Source organism: Pithys albifrons, chromosome 4 (genome assembly GCF_047495875.1).
Source record: "Pithys albifrons albifrons isolate INPA30051 chromosome 4, PitAlb_v1, whole genome shotgun sequence".
Classification (NCBI taxonomy): Eukaryota; Metazoa; Chordata; class Aves; order Passeriformes; family Thamnophilidae; genus Pithys; species Pithys albifrons.
In genome coordinates this window covers 17,076,313-17,089,358 of record NC_092461.1, presented here as the reverse complement: position 1 = coordinate 17,089,358, position 13,046 = coordinate 17,076,313, and the positions used below count along the sequence as shown (strand labels likewise).

General features: G+C 43.7%; 2 protein-coding genes across 2 annotated transcripts in view; both read right to left on the bottom strand.

The window, feature by feature from the left end:
- Positions 1-3,719, bottom strand: part of TERT (telomerase reverse transcriptase) — a 30,885-nt gene extending 27,166 nt beyond the window's left edge. Inside the window, exons 1-2 of the mRNA XM_071553547.1 lie at positions 3,324-3,719; positions 401-2,279 (exon numbers count right to left, since the gene is read on the bottom strand). Coding sequence (XP_071409648.1) covers positions 401-2,279; positions 3,324-3,554 — 2,110 coding nt within the window. The 5' untranslated portion in view covers positions 3,555-3,719. The remainder of the gene's footprint in view (positions 1-400; positions 2,280-3,323) is intronic.
- Positions 3,720-10,170: 6,451 nt separating this feature from the next.
- Positions 10,171-13,046, bottom strand: part of CLPTM1L (CLPTM1 like) — a 30,312-nt gene continuing 27,436 nt past the window's right edge. The window contains exon 17 of the mRNA XM_071553546.1: positions 10,171-12,553. Within this exon, the coding sequence (XP_071409647.1) occupies positions 12,475-12,553 (79 nt within the window). The 3' untranslated portion in view covers positions 10,171-12,474. The remainder of the gene's footprint in view (positions 12,554-13,046) is intronic.

Sequence of the window (13,046 nt, the reverse complement as noted above, 5' to 3'; positions counted from 1 at the left end):
TTCTTTCTAGAGGCTTACCATGACAAACAGGCAGACTGTATTTATTCCTTAAGTGTTTAGGTCATACTTCAATAGATTTTCAGAGTTACTGTAATTTGGACAGTAGGAGTGGATGGGAAGTTTTGCTTTGTTTTTTGTTTGGCCCAGGTTCTGACTTCATGTTAATGAAAACATCATTCTACTAAACACAAAAAGCATGAATGGAAACTTGGAAGGAAGACAGGCTTAAGTGTTCCTCCATCATCAGTTACAGACATTACTAGGTTTGCTTTCAGCCATGATTATCATCAATGAACTCTGCAATTCTGACTCCAAACTCAGTATCCTTCCCTTCCCTCCTTAGACATGAACACCCCAGCACTACAAGCCCCACCACTTGGTTCTCTACAGGAAGAAGTACCTTTGCCTAGACGAAGCCATATGCAGTCATTCACTCTCATCTTCCACATCAACTCCTGCAATGAAAGCTTAGCAAACTTCCCCCTGGAAATGAAGGTTTTCACATTTTTTAGGAACCGGCACTTGTTATAGTCTGAACCCCAAAGCTCAGCAGGGATAACCTGCTCCAGGCATTCCCTCACAAACATGTAAACCTGCCAGTGGGTGCTGTACTGCTTGACATGCTCCCTGAGGGCTGAATCCCACACCTGTTCTGGGTTTGGCTCCTCACTCTGCACTTCTGCACAGGCAGATTTTTCAAGAGGAGCATTTAAGTTGTCTGACACAACAGCCTGACCAGATTTCCATCTACTGCTTGTCACACAGTTAGAAGGCTCCTTCCCAAACTGCTCTGCTCGGTTGTGAACCCCTGCCTGACAAGGCAGATTGGTTTTTCTCACGCTGACTTCAGATATCCTTATAGGGCAATTTTTTTTCAAGAGAGCTAAGTAAGGACACTTTCCATGGTTCTTTAACAGTTTCTGAAACATATGTCTCATTTGCCAGTAGCGTTTGGGCAACCTCTTCTTTCTCCGTTTGCGATGTGACAGACTTTGGTTATGCCTTTGCTGCAACACATTCTGGCTTAAGAATATAGTTTCTATAAGCCTCCTTCCACCTGCCTGACAACCTTGCAAGCGATTCAGTACAAATGATTTAGGTAAACATTCTCGGAAACTCCTGCGAGAATACAGAAGAGACTTCCTGTCAATGGTCACTGAAGAACGCAGGAGTGTATTTGGTAACTTCTTTGCCAAATGAGGTAGGGGACTTTCCCTCCTTCTGGATTTTGAAGAATTACCCTCCACAGGCTTGGTTTGTACAGAATTCAGCTGAGATTCACACATATGCGTCTCTCCTCCTTTCTTACGGGATTCTGCCTGCACTTCAATGCCTGACTCTGAAGGTTTGTTACTCTGAGCTCCTTGCGGTAGAGAACTTTCACCCGCCACAAACTTCTTCCTGTCACAAGATGTGTGAACCAAAGAAGGACCAGACATAGCACTGTCACTTCTTTGAGAAACATGGGGGGTTTTAACACTTTCAGGATGTGATGCTACATACCCACTTTCATGTCTCTCACAACTACTTTGGTTTGCATGAGCAGTATGATCAAGAGCCTTTTCCTCTCTTGCTTTCTCTTGTACTTTTGCTCTCTTAGCTGGAATTTCAAGCTCTTCCCTATGAAGCTTCCTTTTTAGAGATGGCACTGTAGATGGCAAAGATAAACCGGAGCTACTCTGTTTTTCCAGTTGTTCAGTAACAATGCTGATCTGTTTGCTTGCTTTAGAAACAGCTTTTGCAGAGTACTGGTAATTGGGCACTACGCTTTGTATCCTGTTATTTTTTTTATTTCCCCTGCTGGAAAGATTATCTTCAAGTCTTTGACTGCATTTCCACCTATGTGAAAGGTATCTTCTTTGAAACATAAGTCTTTTTCGCACATAGTCAAGCAAGCTACTACGTTTGCGCTTAGAGAATCGTTGTTTAACAAATACTGGGGATGACTCTACATTTTGTGAGGTAAGTTCATAAACTGGTTGCCCACACACTTGGTAACAATTACTAGGGGGAACCAGCATAAAGATTGCACAGTGTTCTAATAAATACATCATCACATCATCCCCTATCCTGCTCAGCAGTGTTCCCCAGAGGCCGCTGATGCGAAGAGTTTCTGTGGCAGTATTAGGTAGGTAGCTGTATATACTTGACAATGGCAAGATTTGGCAGTCAGAAGTGTTTTCATTCAGTAAGGAGTATCCATATGCGAGGACATTCTTCTTTCCTTTTTTACACAATCTCTGAACAACTCTTGTGATGACTTCATTCTGACTAGATAACTGAAGAAACAAAGAAAAAAGAAAATTAGCTTTTATCACATAAACCACAACACACCCTTTAAATAAAAAGACACACAAGATACGCAGCCCTATACATCAGCTTTCAAAGCGGTTTTAATAATTTGCACGTGCCATACCCAGAAAGAAAGATTCTTCAAGTGTACCCCAAGGTGTTTATGTATAGTAGCATAACCCTACGACTTTAAGGAAGTCTTTTTAACGTCTGCACTTTTGATCCTGGTTTTCATGCCCAGGAAACACCCTCCCCTGCTCCCCTTGTCTGCCTCAGCAACCAGGCTGCGAGGCCTTCAGGTCGCTGTGCCCGTGAGCTCGTGTTGGTGGATCCGCGTTCGCACACACTTGGGAGATACGTGCTCGCGCAGGCTCTCCCCTCCAGGGAACTAACGCTCATTTTCTTGAGGCCTCCATTTCCTTTTATGTAAAGAAAAGTTCGACTCAATGACTCCGTACGCAATTCTAAAACCCACTCAACGAGCTCGCAAAGGCCGCTTCCTACCACCGCACAGCTCTGCTCGCGCACGCAGCAGCACTGAAGAGAAAAGCAGCCCTTCCTCTCCGAAAAGTTTCTTCTGCTCAAGCGCCGACCTGCAGCCCCTTCGCCCCGGCCCCTCTGTAATCAATCAGGAGCAGGGAAGGTGGCACCTTCCCCTCCCGGCTGCGCCCCGGCCGCGCTCGCCGTGCTCTCCTCAGCCTGCAGCGGAAGCAGCGCGGCCTGGGGGGCCCACGCAGCCCTTTCGCCTCATCCACCGCCGGCACCTGGACTTTGCTCCCGCACCCACCTCCAGGAGGAAGGGGCGACCCCGCCTGCAGTGCGGAGGGTGGGTGGCGGGCGAGGCCCGGCGGCCGGGCGGGAGGGAGGCACAGCCACGAGGGGCCGCGGCCGCCCCCGCGCCCACATGGACATGGAGGGCGGGCAGCGCCGCCGCCACCCCGGGGCAGCCCCCGCCGCCCCCCGGACCCCGGCGGGGCTCTCGCTGCCCGGCCAGGGCCGCGCCGCGGCCGCCCCTCGGGGCTCGCTCCTACCTGCTGAAAGCTGAAGGGCCGGGGGATGGCGCGGGCGCCGTGGGGCACACACACCACGCACTGCCCCACGAAGGTGCGGTAGCGGGGGCCGTCGTCGTCCCGCAGCACCTCGGCGGCCCCGGCGCCGCAATCCCCCAGCCGCCGCACGAAGGTCTCCAGCGGGGCCGCCTCGGCGTACCAGCGGCTCAGCGCGGACAGCACGGGCACGAAGGGCTCCGCGACGGGCTCCATGCGGCGGCCAAGCAGAGCCGAGTTCACCCCGGCAGGACCGCTGCCCCCACACTGACCCCGGGCAGCTGCCCGGCAGGCGACCAGTTAAACAAGCAACAGCGGTGATGGAAGGGGGAAAGAAATCAATCAATCGGAGAACACGCCCTCGCAGTACTGCGGCGCGGCTGCCGGTCTGGGCGCCCCCGGCGTGCTGGGGTCGCGCAGGGCGGGGCCGGGCGGGGCCGGGCGGGGCCGACGCCGCTGTCCAGCGCCGGAGCTCAGCGGGAACAACGCGGGAGGATGCCCGTCCAGGGAACATTCCTTCTTTAGCATCAGCACTCCGCTGAGGACCTGCCTGAAACGGCAGCAGCTGAAGGAGGGGTTATAGTGGAGATCAACAGAGTAAACCCTGACAATACCCCAGTGGCGGGTCCTGGGTTTCTCATCAAGCTCATGAGTTAAGAAGCCAAACCAGTTGTGGTAGTGTATAACTACAACTCCTCAAATTTTTCTTAGTATGTGAAGACTTCATAGTAGAAAACTTGATGCCAGACTGTGAGAGGTATTGCAGTGAGGTTCTGAGGAACTGCAGATCTCAGAGCCTGATGTTCATTCCGGGTGAACAGGTAGAAATCAAATCAGAAAGGTTTGGGATAGAAGAGACCTTAAAGACCACCTAGTTCCAGCTCCTCTCCAATGGACAGGGACAATACTGTGAAATGTCTGTGGAATAATAGAATATAGGATTAGTAGATGCCAGGAGAAATACAAGTTGCTTAGTCAACTTTGCTCCTGTAAAAGGGAGTCCTGCCTTTGAATTCTGTCAAGTGTTGCAAAGACATGACAATTATCATTATCTGGTTAATACACACTACTTGAATTTCCAAAAACCTCTGCAAGGAAATTTTATCAATAATAATGAAAACAAAAATAGATGCTGCTAGTACAGATACATTATTGTTAAAACATTAAAGATAGAGGTAGGGATAAATCATAGAATCATAGATTGGTGTGGGCTGAAAGGGCATGGATGTCACCTCCTAGATTAGGTTGCAACTCTTTCAACTAAGGAAGATCTGTACCAGAGTTCCACATTGTCTGCACTGTGCAACTTTCAAAAATGATCCAGAAGAGCAGCAAGTGGGAAGATTTGCTGATGGGCTGAAGTTATTCAAAGCAGCAAGGACACAAGCAGAGTAGAAAATTGCAGAAGAACTTTACAAGACTGCATGATTGAGCAATTACATGGCAGATGGAATTTAATGCTGATAAATCAAGTATGGCACAGAGGTGAAACACATTCCCAGCTTCATGCATAACGTGGTGAGTTTTGAGCTGATTAGTATCACTCAGAAGTGAGACCCCAAGGTTACATGACCCAGACAGGCATTGGGCTCAGCAGCAATCAATAAAGAAATTGCATGTTAGGGATGATTGGGGAAGGACTAAAGAGGGTGCCGCTAGGCCACGGCTTAAATTCATGGTTTGCCTACACCTTGAGTGTAGTTTTGGTCTCTGTGCCTCAAAAAAGGATGTACTAGAATTAGAGAAAGTTCAGAGTTGGATGGTCAAATGTATGGAACAGTCCTATACGAGCCATGACATAGTAGCATGGGACTAGAAAAAGGATAACTTGGTGGGGAAGGACAAGTGCTGCACGCTGTGATCCATCTCCTGATGCAGTTGAGTATGTGCCCTGGGACCTGAAAGTCTTACAGGCTGCTTAAATCATGTTGCAAAGGCATGGATCATTAAGTTCCTCTCCAAAACTCTTCTCTTCTAGCTGCTGTGTCCTGCTGATCTCTTATATGCAGGCACAACAAAAGACCCGGTCTCTGGTTTCCAAAACAGATCTGCTAGTAAGGATGCACTCCTGGCCCAGGGGGTTGTAGGTGTTAAAGATTAAGAGCAGAGGAAGGCATGACATATGGGATAAATTCAAAAAATGCAGAACCTTTAAGTAAATGTTTGGGCAAGATGAAATTAGCACTCTGCCGTGGTGAGGTGACTGTCTTCTAGCTAGGCTTCATAGCTGGGTGCCTGTGAGTGTTCTGCAGGAGTATAACAGAGTTCTCTCCTTCCCAAAGATTAGAGAGTTCCTCATCTTTGAGAGAAATCAATCAACAGCTCTCATCATGGAGAAGGGTGATTTTTTAAGATGTGTCACTATATGAAGGGACACACTAGTGGCCCTGTGGCCAGGGACAATCTTGTCCCTGGTAGCAGTCGTGCCATTCAGGGAATAATTCTCACCAGTGGTATGGACAGAGGTGTAGAAGATGCGTGTCTGCTGAGACAGAGCAATGTCCTTTCCTCATGTGAAGCCTTTGAAGACTAGGGAGTGAGGTCAGCATCCTGCTGCTCATAGAGGACTGGCTTGTGTTCCTACTAAAACAATTAATCTCTTTCTGGGAGCAAAGCAGCTCACCTCCTGACATTGGCATGGCTAAGGAGTCAACTCCCTGGCACCCTATGACCTCCAAGTTGAGGCATTCCTACCTCCCTTCCAGTTCAGCACTCCCCACTTGCCAGACTCCTTTAGCCCTTGAAAGAAACAGGAACAAGCTGACAACCCCAAGGGAGGGAAAGCAATGCCATCAGCATTATCCTGCAGAGGCTGCTTGGTCTCTGCCACTTGCCAGGAGCACTACCACAAAAATTGACTGCTCAGGCTTCCATTTGCATGTGTGGACTAAATGCTCCACAAGTGCTCTGAGTATGCTGAGCTTATGTTTGTGACTCATTGTGCCAGAAGGCAGAAGTGTGGCTGCTCAACAGTCCAATGTAAAACAATTCCTGCCGCTGTGACAGTGGGATATGAAAGCCTCTGTGCACTAATCCAAAAATGGTGCAGTGATAGAAAAGCTCTGCATGCTGGAGAATCTAATTCTGCTTCGATAAACAAAGCACTTTTCTTAGCATTTACCCTTGGTCTTGGTGATTCTCAGTTACTGTCTCACTTCACAGATAGTCCATTCTGATAAAAAATTTTCAGCTTGACTTTAAAAAAAAAGTTAGTATTTGGCATCTTCATTAAAGAGGGGAGTATCCTTTGGCTTTGCTGCTGAGTCCTTTGGAGTTCTGCCCCAGTATTGTGGTGCCAGGATATAGTCCCAAGAAAGAACTATGGAACTACATTTAACCCACAAAAAGATGCTGGGAAAGATTAATATGGAAGGAGGCAAAATATATGATCATGATGGTAGCTGAATATAAAAGTATTACCTTTAATTAGTAAAATCTTCAGCAGAATTAAATACCTGTTTTGCATAAACTAAACTAGCCTTTGTCACTGGAAGACTTTCAAACACTGCACTTCCTTTAGAAATGCAGAGGTCAGCAGCTTTTCTCTGTTTTTTTTTTCTTCTCAGCAAAGACTGGGAATGGTAGCTGATTAGCAAGAGAAGACCCCAACCTTTCTGAGTTCCTGGGGCAGAATACTAGAAAGTTTGAGGGACTTGTTTGGCACTCCAGCTACAGGTATTTGTAACATTTAAAAACTCAGCATAACCAAAGAAAACTCATCTTTTCCCCTCTCCTTTTGGGGCTGAATGCATTTCAAGTTTGAAGTGACAGGTCAAAGAAAGCAGTAGTGAAGGATGTGAATACTCTCAGAGCCTTATATCTTCAATTCTGATTCTTGAACTTTGGTTCATTGGAGGTCTTTGATAATAAGTAAACAGCCATAATGTACTGCTGATCCTTGCACATTTGGCATAGCTAAAGATGATCAGAGTAGCACATATGAGGCTGCAGAGAATGCCTAGTGTGTTCCAAGGATAATGTGATTGGGATTTTTTGTTTGTATTGTCCTCTGACACTAATCCAAGATCCCCAAGTCTATCGAAACTTGAAACTACACAAATCCCTAGTTCAAATTTGGGGTTTTTTTCTTCTATCTACCATTAACAGCTGCTGGGATGGTAGAGGGTGAAGTTGCCAGCTCTTTCTCAAGCAAGTTGATGAATGGTTTGTTGGTTTTACGAGATGAAACACTTATTCTTATGAAACACTGCTTATTTCTTTCCATTCTCGTGGTCAGTACTAGGCAAATGAAACATCTGCTTGTGATGGAGAGTAAAGAGCAGATGTAGCAAAAGCTGAGATTTTCAGCATGGGAAATGTAAATTGTTAAGTCCAGTTGCAGAGGCTGTATTCCAGTAGATCCTGTCAGTCCAAACTAGGTATCTGTGACAATCTTCAAGCTGAAGCTTGAAGTGCAGATGGAAGGTTGCAGGCAGCAGGGAGGCTGGATAGCCACAAGCCAGGCACTGAGCATTACACTGCACTAAGCTGGAGCTGTGCCACGCCTGCTGTTCTGAGTGAAGAGTGTAGCTGCAATTCTCAGGTATGTGCTCCAAGAGACATCTTGCTTCAGTGGCCAAGTGATTAGCTGGACAAAAGCATGAAAATGAACCAAGTTAATGAAACATCTACCCGGCTTTGGGCTGCTTGATAACAGACTAACCTGTGGCTAGAGACAGCTAGAGGCAAATAATGCCTAGTAAAAATGTCGAATCAACTCTTCAAAGTCCATGAGTCTTTGAAGATGTGCAAGAACGGGAGGAAAAGTCATCATAAGGCAACAATCAGAGCTTTGTCTTTATAAGGATTGCAGACATGTGACTTAGTAAGGAGAACATTAGGAGACAGAATCTGTGAGGCAACTATACCCAAATACACTATACTCAAAATAGCTTGTAAGGGGTTGTAATGGGTACCATATGGCAAGGACTAAAAGGACAAAGTACTGCTAAACAGAAAGCAGGGAGCAGCAGGGGAGAAGCTATCTTATTCTTTTAACCAAACACAGGCAGGCATGAGGCATAACGTGCCAGTGTTAAAGTGTTTGTCTTTTGAATCTATTTTGTTCTTTTTGATGAAGGGGAGATATAAAAAAGAAACAAACAACTAAAAAATCTGCAAAACAAACCAGGATTTTTGGGGACCCGCTCTCAAAAGCAGTAAGAAACAGAATAACATAAAGGAAAAGCTGGAGCAAACTGATTAGCTCTAGATATTCTTTGAAAGGATACACCACAGTCCTCCCTTTGTTCTAAGAGGAAAGTCTTAAATAGAACCATGGAACCATAGAATTTGCTGAGTTGGAAGGAACCAATCAAGATCATCGAGTCCAACTCCTGGCCCTGTGCAGGACATGCAGGACACCCCAAGAGTCACACCATGTGCCTGAGAGCATTGTCCAAAAACTCTTTGAACTCTGTTAGGATTGGTGCTGTGGCCACTTCCCTGAGGAACCTGTTCCAGTGCTTAAGTACCCTCTAGGTGAAAAACCTTTCCCTGATAGTCAACCTAAACATCCCGTGACTCAGCTTCATGCAGTTTCCTAAAGTCCTGTCCCTGGTCACTACAGTGAAGAGATCAGTGCCTGCCTTTCCTCTTCCCCTCCCAAGAAAGTTGTCACTGCCACGAGATCTCCTGTCTACTCTTCTCCAGGCTGAACAAACCAAGTGACCTCAGCCACTCCTCAAGGCTTCCCCTCCAGACCTTTCATCATCCTTCTGGCCCTCCTTTGGACACTAACAGTTTAATGTCTTTTTTATATGTGCCTGTAACCACTGGAAAGTGCATAGATCCTCACAGATACAGGACCAAACCTCTCCTAGCGTGAGAGGGGAGGCAGTCAGAGACTGTCCTTGGGCATCTGGGGAAGTTGGGCTCTTTCTCCTCTATTTCCCAATTAATATTGTAAGATTGGGAAGATACTGTACTGGTACTGGGCACACACCTGTTTTAGATCTTATGATACAGAAAAGCTGTAAGCTGTAATGTAAGGAGGACCAGCTCTACTAATAAATTACCATGTTTCACTTCTTCAAGACAAGATTTATCTTCTGAAGATAAAACTGGGAAGTGTCTTTGCAGACAAACTACAGGATTATCTGTCTCAGTGGTTCTGTCAGTAGCTGACAGCTACTGGAGTGCTGTATTAAAAGGGAACATGTACTGGTGCAGAGCCTACGTTTTAGCAGCAAAACAGCCGGGACTGAAGCAGAGCAGAGCAGACTTCTTGAGCTCTGCTGGTAAGACAAAAACAGTCTGTACTGCGGCCCACATTGTAAATCAGTTCCTTCAGTGGCTCCAGAGAAAAAAAGTACAAGGGCAGAAGGTCAGCTCCTGGAGAACAGGGTCAGCAGCAGGAAATGATGCGCAGGAAGTTGCATGGTATGGAAGTGGAGGAGCTGAGCAGGAACACAGCATGGCCTCTGCCACAGGCCATGTACACCCACAGAAAGAGTCAAGCCAGTGCCTTTTGTCACTTATGTCCTTGCAGAATCCCGACTGCTGCGTTATTGTGCACTAAGTTCTGTGCAAGAGCAGCTTACAGGAGCATATGATGATTTCCTCAATTAATTCTAAAACAGCCCCAACCCCAAATCACAGTAATCTTTTAATTTCCAAAGCCATTATAAGCCTAATGAAGATGAGAAAGTGAGATGGTCACCTAGTTGCTTGTCACAGTAAATCCCATTAGAAATAAGGAAGTTTTTAAGTTACTCTCCAGTATTAAATAGGTCCTAGATACTGATAATCCGGCATGAGCTGCAATACTTTCAGTGAAATTTCATGTAAGCTTTTTTCCACATTAATCGCACACTGACCACATTTTTGTTTTCAGCTGATGTAATTTCCACAAAAAGAAAGTTGAAACACTTAATTTAATATCTCCAAAGTTATACTACTAATGTACTTTTCCCACCACCTTTCTTTCCAGTAACAAAAGGTAACTCTTTATCCTGTGTGACAAGTCTTTTATTTGGAAATGGAATGCATAAAACAATGACTTGAACAGAAAAGTCTTGCTCATTTGAAGACTTAAAATGTTCTAATTTTATATGCTTTATGACTACTGTATAGGATAATATGAGGTCATTGTCATCAGAAATGCAAGAGAGTAGACCAATAAACTCACAGTATGTAAAGGTGCAAGAGCGATTTTTCAACAGCTACGTACAAAAATGAGTGATAAAACATTAGAAATACCCAAATAAGATATTCTGGACTTTGAGAAGCAAATCTAGAAGAATCAGTGACTTGGTTGCTTTGAAATGGCACAAAATGAGAATGTGCTTATATGCATTCTTTATATCAGGAAAAAGTTTCACACACACATTTAACTTATTATGAAATAGGAGCCACAAATTAGTTTGTTTAACAGAAAAGAGCTCAGTGCAAACAAATTCAAAATAGGTACACGATACAGTAAATGCAACCCCAGTTTTGCATAGACTTACTTATGTGTGCTTGATGGTAAAATCAACAGTCCTCCTTAGCTGCAACTAACAGCATAAAGAGATTTTAGTATGAACAGAAGTTAAATATTCACTTCAAGATTTCTTTCCATTGCCAGTAGCATGTAAGGAGGACTTCAGTACAGGAAAGACTGTAGCCTGTGACAAAAGAACTTAGGCATATTTCCTAATCTTTTTGAGACCCAAATATTCATATATTCAGACTTTTGCAGTATCAGAACCGGAAAAAATCCACTTCATGAAGCAGTTACAGACCACAGGAGTTGACCTGTATTCTTCAAGGTTATTCAATGATTATTTTCAGTCAATGACAAATTGATGTTTAATAGCCTTGCACAAACAGTATGCAATTTAAGAAACTTAAGAATCATTAGGGTTAGCTTGTAAACATACTCACCAAAGTAAAACTAGAATTGGAAACTCAAATTCTGCCTTTCAGAATTTTTTAATTCCATTTTATTTTCTGCTGAAATTAATGCACTCCGTATTTCACTTACTGTTACTAAGAAACTTGCTTTTTAAAATCTAGAACCATGGTTTTCAGATATAGCTGTGAGGTATCAGTTTTGGTATAATTAGTCAACCTGATTATTTTTACTAGTTTGAAAGAATCAGATCAAAATGCCTCCCCTAATGAAATCCATTACCATGGAATATGGATTTTAAATTGTACAAAAGCATATTTGTTCTTCAGTAGGCTGGGGTTTTTTCTCTATATCTGGATAGTTGAACCCGTATTATATTTAAGCAAAATTATCCCCCTTGAAGGCTGCATGTTTCATCTTAAAAATAGAATGGGGCTGGGAGGGAGAGAAGAAAAGACCAAGGAATTTTTCCCTTTGAAACATGACAGAATTGACTTAGTAGGTCACTGGGGTACCAAATGATGAAGAATTTAAGATGTGTTAAGAGATTTTCCTAGCACGTAACAATGATTTGCATTATACCAATACCTGCTATGCCAAGAAATCAGGTTTGTCAACAATGTAGAGGTATTTATGTAAACTTGGATACACACTGAAAGAAATCATGTTCCAGTTTTTTCACACCTTCATTAAAACCCTCTGCTGTGCTGTGGGCCAAGAACGTGGCAGAATTTGAGGTTTAACAACCCCATCTGTCTCATTGTATATGTCCAACAATGTATTTTTTAAGTTATGAAGTCACAATTTCTAGAATTTTCATTATCTCCATTATCAATGAGAATGATTTGTATGAGCATATAATACAATATTATACCTTTTATTTTTGACCGCCTCCAGTTTGGCAACAATTCTCGATTCTGCTGTAACACACTCTCTCATTTTTTCACTTTTCATAGCCTATGGACACCCCACTTTGAGTTAGTGAGTTGTCTTAATAACATAGACTTGGACCGTAATTACAATGGTCAGGACGCTCAGGCTTTCACTGAAGAGAAGCTGAAATGCAGAAGTTTATATAATGACATCTGGCAGACTTTGGAACTTGTGAGGACAAAAGAATCTTGAAACAGGAGGATATCAAAACTAGATTTTGGCAATATAGAAGATGTATTGTCCATGTAGTTCTGTCATAAGCTTTAAAAATACTCTTATTAAATAAGTTTTTCCTTCCTTAAGAGCAGGTAATACACAAAGCAAGTAAAAGTCCAGGGATCAGAATCTTCTTCAATTCTTAGTTATTCTCTATGAGCTTTTTTTTTTTGACTTTTCTTCGTAGGATTCTCCATACTCATTTACTCTGCTCTTATCCACAGGATAAAGCCTGGCAGAAAAAACCCAAATAATTAGTTACATTACAGTCTGCCATCTGAAGGAATTAAGTAGTTCTGTGATTGTTAATTTTAAAAGTCTATTTGTCATCATATTCTCTATTTCATATTCTTTGCCCACTTTTGGCAAAACCTAAAAGTTTTAAAGATTAGCTACAGACACATCAGCTTCTTCACAATGTCACTTAACCAGTTGTCTCATAACAGGGTCTTTTTAAGAGATGTATTAGCTCCCCTACAGTCTGGCAATCCAGGATACCTCTCAAACTTGAAACCAGTGTCTGAGCTCTTACCTCTAGAAAAATACCTCAGAAGGAGACCTATTTTACTACACTTGGGCATGATTACATAAAGCCCAAACTGCATATTGTATTAATGATTTAGTCCACATTTAGTATTAATGATTAGTCAGATGGACACATCCATATATTCTGGTATAGTGTGAACCTGTCTTAAAATTCTTGTTTGCTCCACATGTATTTATTC